Source organism: Mauremys reevesii, linkage group 6, assembly GCF_016161935.1.
Source record: "Mauremys reevesii isolate NIE-2019 linkage group 6, ASM1616193v1, whole genome shotgun sequence".
NCBI classification, from domain to species: Eukaryota; Metazoa; Chordata; order Testudines; family Geoemydidae; genus Mauremys; species Mauremys reevesii.
Window position 1 is genome coordinate 28,324,646 of NC_052628.1, and position 17,159 is coordinate 28,341,804.

Genomic DNA, 17,159 nt, shown 5'->3' on the forward strand with positions numbered 1-17,159 from the left:
TAATTCCCCATGTGGAACCGTATGGAATGCCTTACTGAAATCGAAGTAAATTAGATCCACCACTTTTCCTTTGTCTAAAAAATCTGTTATCTTCTCAAAGAAGGAGATCAAGTTGGTTTGGCAAGATCTACCTTTTGTAAAACCATGTTGTATTTTGTCCCAATTACCGTTGACCTCAATGTCCTTAGAAAAAAAATTGAAGGAGAAAGTAGTTAAGGACATTGAGGTCAACGGTAATTGGGACAAAATACAACATGGTTTTACAAAAGGTAGATCTTGCCAAACCAACCTGATCTTTTTTTTTTCCTTTCTTAAAAATAAGAACTATGTTAGCAATTCTCCAGTCATAAGGTACATCCCCTGAGTTTACATATTTATTAAAAATTCTTGCTAATGGGCTGTGCCAGTTCCTTTAATATTCTTGAATGAAGATTATCTGGGCCCCCCCAATTTAGTCCCATTAAGCTGTTCAAGTTTGGCTTCTACTCGGATGTCGTAATATCTACCTTCATATCCTCATTCTTATTTGTCATCCTGCCATTATCCCTAAGCTCCTTATTAGCCTCATTAAAGACTGAGGCAAAGAATTTGTTTAGATATTGGGCCATGCCTAGATATATCCTTAACCTCCACTCCATCCTCAGTGTTCAGCGGTCCCACTTCTTCTTTCTTTGTTTTCTTCTTATTTATATGGCTATAGAACCTTTTACTATTGGTTTTAATTCCCTTTGCAAGGTCCAACTCTACATGGCTTTTGGCCTTTCTCACTTTATCCCTACATGTTCTGACCTCAGTAAGATAGCTTTTCTTGCTGATCCCTCCCATCTTCCATGTCTTGTAGGCTTTCAGCTTTTTCTTCATCACCTCTCTGAGATGCTTGCTCATCCAGCTTGGTCTACAACTCCTGCCTATGAATTTTTTCCCCTTTCTTGGGATGCAGGCTTCTGATAGTTTCTGCAACTTTGACTTGAAGTAATTCCAGGCCTCCTCCGCCTTTAGGTCCACAAGTTCTTCAGTCCAATCCACTTCCCTAATTAATTTCCTTATTTTTTTAAATTTAGTCTTTTTGAAATAAAAAAACCTAGTCCCAGGTCTATTTTTGTTTATCCCTCCATTTAGTTTAAACTGAATTAGTTCATGATGGCTCAAACCAAGGTTGTCCCCTACAACCATTTCTTCTATGAGGTCTTCACTACTCACCAAAACCAAATCTAAAATGGCATCCCCTCTTGTTGGTTTAACAAATACTTGGTGAAGGACTCCATCAGCTATAGCATCCAGGAAAATCTGAGTCCTATTATTATTACTAGCACTTGTCCGCCAGTCTATATCTGGGAAGTTAAAGTCTCCCATTATATTTACTTAATTAAAAATGGATAAGTGGCTGATAAGTTAAATGGATAAGTGGCTGAAAAAGGAAAGTGTAAATCAGCTAGTGTTTCCTCAAGTCCACACTATGGAAAATCTAAGTCTAATGATCACGATCGTCCTGGAAAGTCACTTACAAAGAAAAGAAAATATGACGATGATTATATGAAATATGGCTTTACATGCATTTGTGATCAAGAATGTCCAAAACCACTGTGTGTAATTTGTGGTGATGCTCTAGCAAACAGCAGCCTCAAACTATCTCTATTTTGGCGCTATATAGAAACTAGGCATCCTGCACAACTCGACAAGCCTGTTGATTTTTTCAAGTGAAAATTAGCCGAGAGGAAAAGTGACATTACCAGTTTTTATATCCAAAGCAAGTACTGATAATGAAAATGTACTTGAAGCGTCATACCGCATGAACTACTGAGTAGCAACAGCATCAGAAGCCCATACCATAGCAGAGAGCTTGATTGGTCCATGTATAAAAGACATAGTTCATTGCATGCTTGGAGAAAAGGCTGCAAAAAGGATTGACATGGTACCTTTGTCCAATAATACATTGTCACAAAGAATTAATGACATGTCAAATAATGTAGAGACTACACTGGTACAGAGAGTGAAAAATAGTCCATATTATGCTATACAGTTGGATGAATCAACTGATGCTATTTTGCTACTGTTTGTACGTTATGTGAATGAAGGTGTGGTTGAAGAAGACGTCTTGTTTTGCTGACCATTGGAAGAACGTACAACTGGAGAAGATATCTTCAATCTGACTAATGCATATTTTCAAGAAAAGGAAATAGATTGGTCTTGTTACCTATGCATTTGCACTGATGGGGCCACATCAATGATGGGGAAGTATACCGGATTTATAGCTCGACTAAAAAAGGTTGCATCAAACATCTCTTGGACTCATTGCGGTATCCATAGACAAGCCCTTGCAACAAAACACATGCCTGAGGGACTGAAGGAAGTGCTGGACAATGCAGTGAAAATGGTGAATTTCATACAATCACAGCCTATTAATTCCAGAATATTTCACATACTTTGTGAAGAAATGGGTAGTATACACAATTGTCTGTTAACCCATACCAAAGTTAGATGGCTCTCACGGGGCAAAATCCTTGTCTGCTTGTTTGAGCTTAGAACAGAAAGTTTTTTTCAACAGCAAACCTTTCCACCTTGCCAGCTGTATGAAAAATGTCTGGCTCCAGAGCCTAGCTTAGTTAGCAGATACAGTATTTTCTCAAGAATTAATGACCTAAATTTATCTCTTCAAGGCCTCAATATAACAGTTTTCAATGTGCAAGAGCAAGTTGAATCCATGATAAAGAAGTTACAGTTCTGGGAAAGTTGTTTGGAAAACAATCAAACTGAGTGTTTCAGTAATCTTAATGACTTCCTGGCAGAAAATAAACTTCAGGTGGATCAGTGAACTAAAACCAATATAACTGCACACCTAAAAAGACTTTGCACAACTTTCAGGGAATACTTTCCAGCTATGTCAGGTGATAATCACTGGATTTGCAACCCTTTTGATGATACCACCTTCTCAACACAGATATTGGACACCTGAGGAAAAAGAGAAATTGATTGAAATCTCCTGTGATTACGTTCTGAAAGGAGTTTCAGAAATCTGTCATTGATCAACTTTTGGCTGAGTTTAAGAAACAAGTACCGCCTTCTGGCAGAAAAAGCTACTATGCTTTTGTTACCATTTTCAACAACGTACCTGGGCGAGAAAGTGTTTTCCTTCTATGCACATCTGAAAACCAAATACAAAGAAACTGACTTGATGCCGAACCAAACCTGAGACTTTCTTTCTCCAGTGGTTCCGGACTTCCAAGAGCTATGCAGAGCAAAGCAAGTGCATCCATCACACTGAGAAAATTTAAACTTAAATCCCTGGAAATATTCATTTTTAGGAGGGGATTCACAAGATTTCACAATTTAGTGAAAGGGGTTCCTGGGTTGTTAAAGTTTGGGAACCACTGGGCTAGACAAATACATTTCAGGGATGGCACAGGTTTACTCGGCCCTCTTTCAGCACACGAGGCTGGGCTTTTTAACTTCTCGAGGTCCTTTACAGCCCTCCATTTCTATGATTCTATACAGGTAGTTAGTTATTAGGAAGAAAAGTTTATTCTGTGATGCTAATCTCATTTTGTACATATCTTCCTGAAAAATATTTTTAAAGTTAATTAGCTGTTTAAGTAATCTGGGAAAACAAAGAGTGAATAAAAAAATACAGTGAAACCTCACTATAACGCGATAATTGGGATTCAAAAAATTCGTTATAGCGGGGTTACAAAAACTTACCATTTCAAGCCGGTCAGTTTAAAGCCAGTCAATTTCTTTTGGGCAGAAAACGACTTGCATTTGCGAACTGCCCATAACGGTAACTGAAAGGGTGTAGCAATAATTAGTGACGGCACAAGCTAATCAACCTCTTAAACGAGCCAGAACCAGACTGAGAATGGCTGGGTTTGGACTTTGAAAAACGGAGTTTTGAGACCTGGCAGACTGGGGCTGGAGCGGCTCTCGAGAGATCTGTATAAAGGCGCTCAGCCGACTCCCCTCCACCCAATTGGAGCATTTGACATTGAGGAGTTGCTGATATTCAGAGCAGAGTTTGTGCCACTGTTTCTGTAGCATCCCTCCCAGCTGTCAGCCTGCTCCAGCAGTGGGGCTCTCAGCCATGCAGCGAGAGAGGGAAACACTTGGGGAGAGCAGGGAAGACTTGCAAGGGGCAGAGGAAGAGCGAGGAACAGCTTGGGAGGAGAACAGCTCTTCTCCCCAAAAGGGGAAGAGGCAGTGGGGAAGGCACATTTCTTTTTTTGTTTTTTGCTTGGGGCAGCTGGAGCCACCTTATGATCGCGTTATATCTGAATTCACTTATCACGGGGCGCATTATAGTGGGGTTTCACTGTATATGTACTTATCACAGAGTGCTAATGTTTTTACATTATTGTTTTTCTAATGAAGCTAAATATATATACAGGCTTCTGACCATTACATTACCAAGAATATCTGCTGGCTTGATGACATAATTTTGTCTGCTAATCAAAACTGGTCACTTAAAAGCACATTTCTGTGTAATTTTCTCTTAAATGGTTTTATCTAGAAATCCATTCAATTTTTTTATACTATACATTCCAACCTCTGATCTTTTTCTATCATGTTGCCACTTACTGTTGTAAAAATTGAAAATGAAAGGTTGTGATACAAACCATCATGAAATTAAAAGATGAAGTTAAAGCTCTGTCCTAATTCATAATTTGTTCAGGTCTTTCTGGTCTTCAGGTTAATGCATATAGACTGTCTTTATAAATATTTATTACAAGTGAGACTTTCTTGTAAATTTATGTTTAAGGTTCTTAGAGTGAAATTTCAAAAGTGTTCAGCACTGACCTTTGTTTCCACTTAAGTCAATGGAAGTTTTACTGTTCACTTCAGTGGAAAAAGAGTTAGGCCAGCAGAGAGTGCTTTTGAAATTCGCACCTTACTGTGAGACATAAAACTGTTAATATATGCTATAATACAAGGCTCACTGGCCTGCACTCAAATCATGGTTTAAAAGAACACACAAAAGTGAATTTATGCAGGATTGTAAACCTGAGTAGTTAAGTCTGGCAGCATGTACATTATAAACATAAAATAAGTGGGCCAAATTCTATATTAATTTACACTCTGTAAAATCCCACTGATATCAGTAGAATTATATAGGTTATAAAGCAATACAACATTTGATCCACTGGTTCTAGTATTGGTGCAGCATGGTATAAAGGAGTAGCTCATAACTGTCTTAACCATTAGTGTACTGTGTAGTCTGGATAAGTCACTTAGCCTTTCTGATTCAATGTCCCTAGCTATAAAATGGGGACAATCTATTTCACAGGGTACTGTGGATTAATTGTTTTTTAATGTTTGTAAAGTTCTTTGTACATGTAAAGCACTAATATTTATTTGGCATGGTATGTTGACGATATGGTTGCAGCTTTAGTTTTGAAGTTCAGCAGAAAATTCAAATTCTTTTGAGATTGCCCACCATTCTATTTCATAACATTACCTCTGCTTTCTGACATCTAAACATCATTCCTAGAAATGTCACTAAAGGTACTAGAGAGACAAGGTGGGTGAGGTAATATCTTTTATTGGACTAACTTCTGTTGATGAGAGAGTCAAGTTTTTGAGCTTACACAAAAGTGTAAGTTTTGGATACTAGTGAGAATGATTTTTAAAAATGGTTCTCATAGTTGCATAGGAAATAGCACATCTAGAAAAATGTCTGCAACACTTCCTGGCATATGAATAAAGATAGCTGATTTTATATATAATATTTCAACTATTTCTATGTTGGATAGAAATTCACTTTAATTTGCAAGACTAATTTGATTTGAAGGTAAGACATATTTTGCTCAAATTCACACCCATGCAATCCCTTTGACACATGAAATGAATGAGGGCATTGGTGCTGGAACTCGGGGTGTGAGGGGTGCTGCAGCACCCCATGGCTTGAAGGTGTTTCCATCATATACAGGGTTTACAGTTTGGTTCAATGGTTCTCAGCACCCCCACTATAAAAATTGTTCCAGCACCCCTGAATGAGGGAAGAATTTGTCTCAAGTAGTATAAATTCTTAAATTAATGTTAATTTTATATACAATAAATGCTGGGTGATATTTTCTAGAAACAAATGAATCACACCAGTGAAGCAAATATGAAGAAAATCAGTGTGGCAAATCTTGATAAACTTTTAGATGACTTCTCACAGATAGAAAAGGTAGGTAACAAAATTAAGCTGAAATGACTTTTTGTTAACACTTTGTGACATCTTTTTAAACACTTTTTTTAGTGAAATTTTCTTCTATGTGGCATCTGCAGTTGTCATACTTGTGGAATGCGCCCCCTAGTGCCACAGAACTTGAAAATCGGCTCCAAAGCAGTGCCTATTTGTGCCACACAATATCCTCTCCCATCACTGAATGTTTGGAGCCAACACTGCAAAAAGGCTGTCCTACCCCAGTTACCTTAGTAGCCAGCATTCCTGGGCTAAGCACCTTCTTGGTACTCACAGCAATTTTGGGAGGGGAGCTTATCAAAAACTCCTCTAATTTTTATTGTTAATTTCTGTTGTAGTTAGCTGGCAAATGTTAGTTTGTTTGTGCCATTGTGCACTTAGTTTTTGTCTAGGCCAGGATCATTGGCTCTTTTTGTCATGGATTATGAGGCTTCCAAAGATTCAGATAAAGATCAATTTAAGCACTTTACATAAGCTCTTCTGTGTTTCAAGAACAGGGGCGGCTCTAGGAATTGCGCCGCCCCAAGCAGGGCGGCACGCTGCGGGTGGCGCTCTGGCGGTCGCTGGTCCCGCGGCTCCGGTGGACCTCCTGCAGACGTGCCTGCGGAGGGTCCACTGGTCCCGCGGCTCCGGTGGACGTCCCGCAAGCATGCCTGCGGATGCTCCACCGAAGCCGCGGGACCAGTGGATCCTCCGCAGGCACGCCTGCGGGAGGTCCACCGGAGCCACGGGACCAGTGGACCGTCCGCAGGCATGTCTGCGGGAGGTCCACCGGAGCCGCCTGCCGCCCTCCCGCGGCACGCAGCCCCAAGCGCGCCCTGTTCAAGAAGCAGACAAATATTTTTGTTATTTGTTCTGTCAGGTGAATCCTCATTCTGCAGATTCCAACACAGTGTGTTGTGCCTTCATACCTCCAGCCCACACAGGCTGGCAGAAGAGGCTTTGGCCCAGATCCATGAGGGAATTTAGGCTTGAACTCAATGGAAGTTAGGAGTCTAAATACCTTTGCGGCTCTGGACCACTGTACCTTGCTTATAAAGGAAGGCCTTACAAACATAATCCTGGGTCTGACAGTGGATCAGACATCTGCCCTGCATAGCGATAGAATGGGCTGTTTTCAGTTTTAAAGCCCAGCAAGTCAGGGATAGCTCTGGCACCAAAGACTTCACAGCCAGGTACATCAGGTCTACAGGTGTAGGGCCAGATTTCTAAAGATATTTGAAAATCCCACTAGTAGCCTATCTGCATCTTCAGGTGCCAAAATACCTTTAAAAGTCTGGCTCATGGTGCTTTATTCACCAATGAGCATCAAGATTTCATTGGCACAGGGAACATCTCAGAGAAGCGGCCCTTCTGGTACCAAAACTTTATCAGGGCAGAGGCCAATTTGGCTTCTAGATAATATGACAATATCAGCAACTGATGCTGGTGAGAGCTGCTCTAAGTAAGCACTTACTGGTGTATTGGTGCTAGACTCCTTCAGTACCAAAGAGCTTTTTCCATTTGAACAAGTCATGCAGATACTTCCTGCATGCAGGAATTGTTCAAGGAAATTGCTGCAACAGTGAGGACCTCTCTTAAGTTTGATCTCCTAAGCATCAAGCAGTTCATTTTAAGGATGTATCACTCTCTCAAAGATTGCACACTTTCAGAGATATTACTGCAATTTTTATTTAATTAGAACTACTCAGCCCAAATTCCTAAGGGATTGTACTGTTCACTAGATTCCCACAGTGAGAATATGCAGAGGCCATCTCAAGAGAAACATTTTCTCTGCATAGTCACACTACCTGCCCATCTTCCCCCTTCCTCAGAATTCTATTCATATAGGGCCTTCGTCAACTCCACTGAAATTAAGAGAGATTCCCACTGAGTTCAATGGAGCTGGATCTGACACATAATGTTTTGGAGTTTAGTGGAAGGAATTGAGGCAGTTTAGCTACACAGCCCTTTTATAACGATAGTCATTATCATCACCTTCATCTCCTCTTTTCCAACACCAAGGTTGGATAGGGCCAAGATTATGAGCAGATTCCATCCACATCAGTTTTGAGTTACTATTTTAGCCTACTGAGGGGGTTGCCTGGATGGTTTTATATATACCACTCTCTCCTCGGACATCCATGGCCTCTCTCACCATGCACTCTTCCACAGAGAATAATTTTAGGGTGTCAGTATGAGGTTATTCTAGCAACATCTCCAATCATTGTAGTTGGCACCTTCTGATGATTGTAGTTAACTACTGCACTTTGAGTCTTCTACAGATGTCATCATTTAGGCATGACAAGGTTAAGTAGACAGGTATGGCACAGGTCCCTCATTTTAAATGTGTGCAGCTTTTACTCCACACACTTTGTCTGTACTCATGTTTCCTAATTGTAAAGTAATGTGGGCCAAAAGGGTGTATATAGTCTGGTTTTGGCTGTCATGGACGAATGTTTTTATTCAGGCACACAAACATTCTGCTGGCATTAGCTATGCGCTTGTTGATGTCATCATCATAATGGCTGTCATATATTATGATGGAGCTCAATAGCAAAAGCTGTCCACTTGGTCGATATCTACACCAGTCATGACTAGTTTAGCCTATTTCTTGATTTTTTGATGTTACCATTAGTTTGGTCTTTTGTCATTCTTTTTTAATCCCCGTTCTGCTGCTGCTGTGTACAGGTTAGTTGCAACTTTTTGGTTGTATTCCTCCAGAGGCATTATCACTACGATATCGCCTGCAAAGTCAAGGTGATTGATAATTTGCCCCATTATCATCCAACCCCCATCAGTACTACCAAGGGTGTTGGACAAGATGTTTTCTAAGTATAGAGCAAAAACCTTGGCTTGAATATTTAGTTCTGCAAGAAAGAGCTCAAGGAGCCCAAATGGGTACTGCTTCCCAAAGATTCCCACAGCTCTGCGGCTTGGAAGGGGACATTCCTGAGCTTGAATATGGAGAAGCAACACTCTGAAAGACCATTACTATAGTAACCATTATCAGAGTGGAGCCTAAACCTTTAATTATCTACAATGCAAGCCTCTAACACCTAACTTCATTCATTTCTTTACAGCTAACTCAGGGGAAGGCAACCTGTGGCACGCATGCCAAAGGCAGCATGCGAGCTGATTTTCAGTGGCACTCACACTGCCTGGGTCCTGGCCACCAGTCCAGGGGGCTCTGCATTTTAATTTAATTTTAAATTAAGCTTCTTAAACATTTTTAAAACATTATTTATTTTACATACAACAATAGTTTAGTTATATATTATAGACTTATAGAAAGAGACCGTCTAAAAACGTTCAAATGTATTACTGGCACACGAAACCTTAAATTAGAGTGAATAAATGAAGACTCGGCACAGCACTTCTGAAAGGTTGCCGACCCCTGAGCTAAATCATTATTTCAGAATAATAGACCTGGGAGAGAGGCACTGAACTATTCTGTAAACCTCAGCTCAATGTTGTGGGTTTTTTGTTTGGTTTGATTTGAGGTTGTTTTTGTTTTTGTAACATTCACTTGAAAAACCTGGGATTTAGATAGAAAATTTAGAACAAAAGGATTTAATTTAGCATTAACCTACATATATTTCAATATTTTTAAAGAAAATATTAGAAATTAATGGAAAGAATAGCCTTCTGGATCTTCAGCTGGAAAAATGTAATAGGTTATTAACATTAAGCCAATCGAAGGAAGAGTCAGTAAAAGAGGGTAAGTGTCATTTTCATGCTTAAAAAACAGTTGATTCAATTCTTGTATTTGACAATTCAAAAAATAATTCCACTATCTTCCATCATAAAATGTAAAATAATAACTTGGTAAGGAACATAAGCTATCCTATTAATAAAGCAATTTTCTATAAGACTTTGGCACCAATCCAGTCAGATGTCCTATTGAAATGTATAGTAGATGAGAATGTTGATTAACTCATAGGACACTCAATGTGAAAGGTAGAAGGCCAAAGGGAGATGATTACAATAATCATGAGAAATAGCCACGGCATGGACAAGAGTTTTAGCAGTACAGATAGTCAGGAAAGGTCAGATTTTGGTAATGTTAAAGAAGCGGTGACAGAATTTGGCAAAAGGGTGGATACAGAGGAAGAAGTAAAAAAGAAGGCTTGAAGATTACACCAAGCTTTCAAGCCTGGGAGACTGGAGGGGTGATGGAGTTGCCAATAGCAACAGAGAAAGAGGCAAAGGGGAAGGATCTGGAAGAAAGATAATTTCAGGGCTGGAAAAGTTTGAGAAGGTGGTAGGATGTTCAAGAGGAGATTTTCAGAGACATTTGGTGATGTGAGAGTGGAGAAGGGGAAGATATCAGGGTATAGACAACAGATGTTAATTGCTCCCCTGACAACCAGTGAAGCAGCAAACATTGAGCACAGTCTTGCTTTTTTTTATGTAGGCAAAACTCCTAGGGGGCCCACAGTTAATTGTCAATCACCCAGGTATAACCATATGGGAAATTTGGCAGGATATGTCTTACAGACATGGTCATATTAAGGCATAATTCTTGAGATTGGGGGTTCTCAATCACAAATGACTTACACTCAAACAGGGATGGAGCAGCAAGCATTGATTCAGTCTGCAGCTAGTTTCTCTCCCCCATCTTGCCTACTGGGTATACTGAATGGGTAGCCTCATTTGTGAAAATCACCGACGATCCAAAGTGAAAGCAAGACAAGAGCCATCCAGGGGTGTTGGAAAAAATATTATTAAAATCTAATAAAAATGTCCACAAGATGTATGCAGCAAAGGTTTCCAAATTGTGCTTGGACTAGAGCCCTGCACCGGACTTTTTAAAATCCTACTTCCACCTGCTCCTGCTATTATGGCGGCGGGTTCTGCTGGACCCATGGGATCCCAGTCCCTCTGCAGGGCTCTACACTAGTCCTGTGCAGGGCTCTATCTTGAACCTAAAGGATGTTACATGGGCAACAAGTTTCCGTCATTCTGAATGGAAAGCGAATGTATGGCAGAACCAGTCACTGAAAATAGAGGCAGGATTAAAGATGCGGATGCTCTCCCTCTATGGGTCATATTTGAAGAAAGTAGGTTTTCTTTGGGTCCTAATCATAAAGCATTGAGATGCAGTATGTAATCTATTTTTTTTTAGCATGAATAAACATTATTTCTGAAAATAAGTCTGTAGGACACCCAAATAAGACACAATTTAAGGGGCTGGGATTGGAAGTAAGTAAAGAAGAATTACATGATTCCTGAATAAAGAAGGCAATTGTGTTCTATAAATTATAGGTGGAGCTGAGAGTGCCACACTAATTATGAGATCCTGTTTTTAGTTGCTCTGCCAAACTAACTGTGTGTGTTGAAATTTTCCATGCAGTGTGTCTGCCTTGGGTTGAATTCTTTTAGAAATTTTCAACAAAAATGGTTGTGCTCCTTCTCAAAATAAGGTGAGGGGAAAACATAATTTTAGACACATTAAAAAAAATTTGTAACCTTTTTTGGTGAGAAGCTTTGGGGCAGGTGCTTCAAATTTGGTGGTGGTGGTGTCCTTTAGCATCAGAGATGTGCCTTTTGTTGTCTGTTTGACAATTCTCCAAAATTTGGCCAAATTATGAGTCTCTGAAAATCTCAGTTCACAGTAGAGACAAATCTCAGTAGAGACTTTGAGATTTGACAGGTAATTTTTCTGAAGAGTCCTTCTGTACAGAACATATTCCAGCCTGGTACTGTAGGCACTGAACAGGATTTTTTCTGCAATTGCTGCTTCTGGCTTCTGAGGATGCTGTGGCAATGGACACTAGAAATGAGAGCAAGGAGATTGGCTGTCTTTCCTGTGCTCTCTATGCTCCCCCTACTGGCAGCCAAGCAGTGTGAGGAGAAGGATGAAGTAGATTACTGAAATGCAGGGGCTGGAAATGCAGAGGGGTAACGGAGTGAATAGATTGGGTGAAGGAGCCTAAGAGAAGACTGGGAGAGGAAGTGGGAGCTTAATACAGTTCCTTGTGTACGTGCATTATGTTACAGTCTTTGATTTCATGATCACATACTATTTGTTTCCACACGACCCCTACTTCATTCAGTGCAGAGGATGGACTATGCTCTGGGGTGGTATCAGGATTGTACTATGAATGAGGCTTTGGTCTGTTGGACCGCTGCCTTATTTGTTGCAGATGTTGGAAGATATACTGTGAATGACACAGAGGATTGCAGGAAAAGAAAGGATGGCCTCAAACACAGTCAACTTTTATTCTAGCATTTCCTGACTTCTGAGTGCTTGACTTTGCAACCTTAATATTCTTTTAATGTAGTTTTCTGTGTGTAGTTTCTAAACAGTATGAGTTTTTAAAAAGAGGCATGCACATAATATCTAATGAGGGTTTTATATTTTAACATATTACAGGAGAGCCATCTTGTGTTCACATTTATATTGAAAAAGTTTGAAAAAACAGAATAGTTTTTTGCTTATAAATATGTTCTAGTTTCTGAAATTATTTATCAATAAGAAATGGCCTGTTTCCCAAACAAATACAAAATTGTATTTTCATAGTGGTTTTTATTTAAGATGCTGTGATGGGGTATATCCATCCTACACTAGCATGGAAGGGAGCTGCTTTGGGCTGGAGTGGCCCCACCCTGTCACACCTGCAAATGGTGCCAGGACTGGAGGAGGAGTTAAAAAGAAGTAATTCTACTCAGATGGGGAATCCTGGGATGGGAACAGACTGTTGAGCTTTTCCAGTGCATGAGAGGGGACTGACAGACTGCAGAGCCCCTCCCCTCAGAGAAGGAGGGTGCAAAAATCCTGAGTTGAAGGAGAAAAGAACTGGAGCCTAGTGAACTCTAAAGTGGACACTGATACTTCAAGGTCCCCTCTGAAGTAAGGGGGGTCCGTATGCTGGAGGGAGCTGCTTTACTTTTCTCTTGTTTAACTCCTTTTGCTGGCTATGGGCTGTTTGGTGGCATTACTCGGGACATAGAGAAGGGATGAGGCAATCTCAAGGCCCCAGTCAGACGGTGAGTGCTGACCCGCTAAAAAGATGCCCTGCAGCACCTATTGGGGCAGGGGTGGAGTAATTGACTTGTGTGTGTACACTCCCTATGTAGCCAAAAGGGGGTGCCCTCCACAGAAAGATTTGTGACAGATGGAAGACTGGAACAAAGTACAGAGCTGCATACTCTTTGAATTTCTCCAACTTTTGTCCACATTATAAAACACATGTTAATATCTGATATCCAAAAGGGGAAAAGAGAGATTGGACAATAAAAAAAAAACCAAAAAAACCCCTTATGTCTATTCAGGAGCTATGTCTAAATTAATCCTCCTTTACCTTCTACTTAATCTCCAAACTTAAATTCAATTCATAAGAAGAAAAGCAAGAATATCAGAAACAATGTCTCCATTTAAAATTTAGGTAAAATAAATTTGTTGAAATATGAAGATGCACTTAGCCTTCATCTGTTGGTATTTCCAATAAAATGTGAGATTTGGAACACACAAAAACTATATAAATTATCAAGGTGCTGGTTCCTCTCATCCTGTAGTCTTCAGAATCAAGAATCCCACCGGTGTCATTGTATATTACATTAAAAAACTATATTAAATTAATGTTAAGGTTGCAGAGTCAAACACTCAAAAGTTAGGAAATGACAGAATTAGAATAATAGCATCAGAGAAGTGTAGGACTGAAAGAGACCTCAATAGATCATCTAGTCTAGTCCCCTGCACTCAAGGCCGGTCTAATAATAACTAGACCATTCCTGATAGGTGTTTGTCTAACCTGCACTTAAAAATCTCTAGTGATGGAGATTCCCCAGCCTCCCTAGGCAATTTGTTCCAGTGCTTAACCACCCTGACAGTTAGGAAGTTTTTCCTAATGTCCAGCCTAGCCCTCTGCAATTTAAGCCCATTGTTTCTTGTCCTATTCTCAGAGGTTAACGACAATTTTTCATCCTCCTCCTTGTAATAACCTTTTATATACTTGAAAGCTGTTATGATGTCTGTCCATCCCATCCCCCAGCCAGTATTCTCTTCTCCAGACTAAATAAACCCAATTTTTTCAATCTTTCCTCATATTTTCTAGACCTTTAATCATTTTTGTTGCTCTTCTCTGGACTTTCTCCAATTTGTCCACATCTTTCCTGAAATGTGGTGCCCAAAACTGGACACAATATTCTAGTTGAGGCCTTGTCAGCGCAGAGTAGAACCAGTGTAACCTTAACTTGACTTCCTTGTGCATATGAATTATGATACAATCTTTAATTACATCGTCACATATTATTTCTTCCATAGAACCTCTGCCTCATTCAGTGGTCTGGAAATTAATCAAGGATGTGTAGTAAAGAAATCTGTTGTCTGCCTTGTTTGCTGCAGAATTAGATGGTATGTAGTGAATGAGGCTGGGGACTTCAGGAAGAGGAAGGATAATCTTGTTTACACAGTTGAATGCCATCCTGGAGAGTTTGATTCTATCCCTGCCTCTGCCACAGAGTTTGTATGTCACTGAGAATGTCACTTAATACAAAGTTTTCACAATGGCCACAACTGTTTCTCATTTTATGTGTGCCCAACTTGAGACACCTGGGGTCTGATTTGCAGAATTGCCAAATGTTCACAACTACAAAAGAAGTCTATAAATTGAAGCCTACAATTGAACGATGCCCTAGACATATAAAGTGCTATAAACTATTCAGGTTTCTGAAAATTTAGGACAAAGGATCTCAAAAATTGGGCACCCAACATTTCTGGACACTTTTGACATTAATATCTTTGTGCCTCAGTTCCCCATCTGCAAAATGGGAATAATAACATCTTACCTCACAGGGGAATTGTGAATATAAATTAAGTAATGTTTGTGAAACACTCAAATGCTACAGTAATGAGTGCCATAGAACAGCCCCTGAAAAAGTTAATAATTCTATATTTATAACAAAGCTTGAATGATGTGCAATAATGCAGAAACTGAATGATGAGGAAATGAAATATTGAATAGCTGTTCCTTCATTGAGCACCATCCATCCTGGGCACTGAATGAAGGGGCCACTTTAAAAAAAATGTAATTAAAGACTGTATCATAATGCATATGCACAAGGGAGCCAAATTAAGATTTTAAGAGCTACCTTAATTTTGTCATTGCCTTGCTGTTGGGTACTTAACTTCACAACCTTAACACTCTTTTAATGCAGTTTTTGTATGTAACTTCCTAGGTTTAAAAAAAACCCCAAAACAGAAATTCTATCACGTTAACACCATATTTACACCCACTTGGTCCATCAGCAGGCTTGGAACCTTTAGATCTAAATAAATCTCTGCTGTTTCATTTAAAAGAGTAACTGGTAGTAGTAGGTTGTAATTGTTTATATGGGCCAGGCACTAGTTAGATGAGACACACGTTTGCCAGTAGGTTTCACGGGTATTTATTGACAGCAGAGGAATGCTGAGATTTAAGAATCCTTGTTTTGTTCTAGAGTATACTTTAGGAGTTATAGGCTCTTCGCTCTTGGCCTTCCATTATGTTTTTGTCCCAGGCTTTGTCTTCCACCTCCACTCCACTTTGGCTTCTCATCTAAGTCTCATTCCCCTCCCACCAGCCCTCTTGATTCTGTGTCCCATTCCCCTGGTTTAGGCTCCCATTCTTCTCCCAACGGCTGCCTCTTGGCTCGCAGTTTCAGTCCCTCCCTGGTTCCTCATCCCACTTCCCCCTCTAACTACCGCCACCTAAGTCTCCACCATGGCACTTTTGCCCAAGTTTACCTCCTCCTCTGCATTCCAGTCCTCCTCCTCCTTGCTGCCTAGGTTCCAGGAGTGAGAACACGGGACAGAGAGCCTTCCTGCTTTCAGTTCCTGTGAGCTTGATGCCCCAAGAAGCCCCTGGCACTGTGGATAGTTCTCTGAAAACATTCACTCAATATGCAGCAGCAGTCAAAAAAAACTAACAAAATGTTGGGAATTAGGAAAGGGATAGATAATAAGGCAAAGTATGATATTGCCTATAGATAAATCCATGGTACACCCACATCTTGAATACTGCATGCAGATCTGGTTGCCCCATTTCAAAAAAGATATACTGGAATTGGTAAAGGTACAAAAAAGGGCATAAAAATGATTAGTGGCATGGAACAGCTTTCGTATGAGGAGAGATTAATAAGACTGGGACTTTTCAGCTTGGAAAAGAGACAACTAAGGGGATATGATAGAGATCTATAAAATTATGATTGATGTGGAGACAGTAAATAAGGAAGTGTTATTTATTCCTTCTCATAACACAAGACTTAGGGATCACCAAATGAAATTAATAGGCAGCAGGTTTAAAGCAAACAAAAGGAAGTATTTCTTCACACAGCGCATAGTCAACCTGTGGGACTCCTTCTCAGAGGATGTTGTGAAGGCCAAGACTATAACAGGTTTAAAAAAGAACTAGATAAATTAATGGAGGTTAGGTCCCTCAATGGCTATTAGCCAGGATGGGCAGGGAAGTGTGCCTAGTCTCTGTTTGCCAGAAGCTGGGAATGGCTGACAGGGGATGGCTCACTTGATGGTTACCTGTTCTGTTCATTCCCTCTGAAGCACCTCTCATAGGCCACTGTCAGGAGACAGGATACTGAGCTAGATGGACCATTGGTCTGACCCAATACAGCCGTCCTTATGTTCTTATATTGCAAGGAAATTCCTGTTCATCCCTGTTTGGATTATGCCCCATGCAAACAGAATCTTCAGAGAATTTAGCTGCCAAACTCTAAAAGTCTCTACTTAACATGTGCAAATTAAGATTTTCAGAGGCTCAAAACTTGGCCAAATTCAGGGAGATTTTCACAGGAATGGCAAAAGGCACACCCCTGACATCAGCATAATTCCCACTCCCTGGCCAAATTACAAGTCTCTGCTCTGAAGTAGGGAGGTGCTAGAGCTTCTCAACAAAAGAGTTGTAAGAATTTTTTTAACATGGCAGAAAACAATGTATTATTCCCGAATTTTGTTCTGAGAAATGGCTGAACTATTTTTGCTGAACGGTTCATTAAAAAAAAA

The 17,159-nt window shown here is 40.1% G+C and overlaps 1 protein-coding gene across 2 annotated transcripts in view; it reads left to right on the top strand.

Moving 5' to 3' along the window:
• Positions 1 to 17,159, top strand: part of CCDC152 (coiled-coil domain containing 152) — a 35,499-nt gene that overhangs the window by 3,354 nt on the left and 14,986 nt on the right. For both annotated transcript variants that reach the window (XM_039544166.1, XM_039544167.1), the window contains 2 exons: positions 6,068 to 6,160; positions 9,773 to 9,878. In XM_039544166.1, coding sequence (XP_039400100.1) covers positions 6,074 to 6,160; positions 9,773 to 9,878 — 193 coding nt within the window. In that variant the 5' untranslated portion in view covers positions 6,068 to 6,073. The remainder of the gene's footprint in view (positions 1 to 6,067; positions 6,161 to 9,772; positions 9,879 to 17,159) is intronic.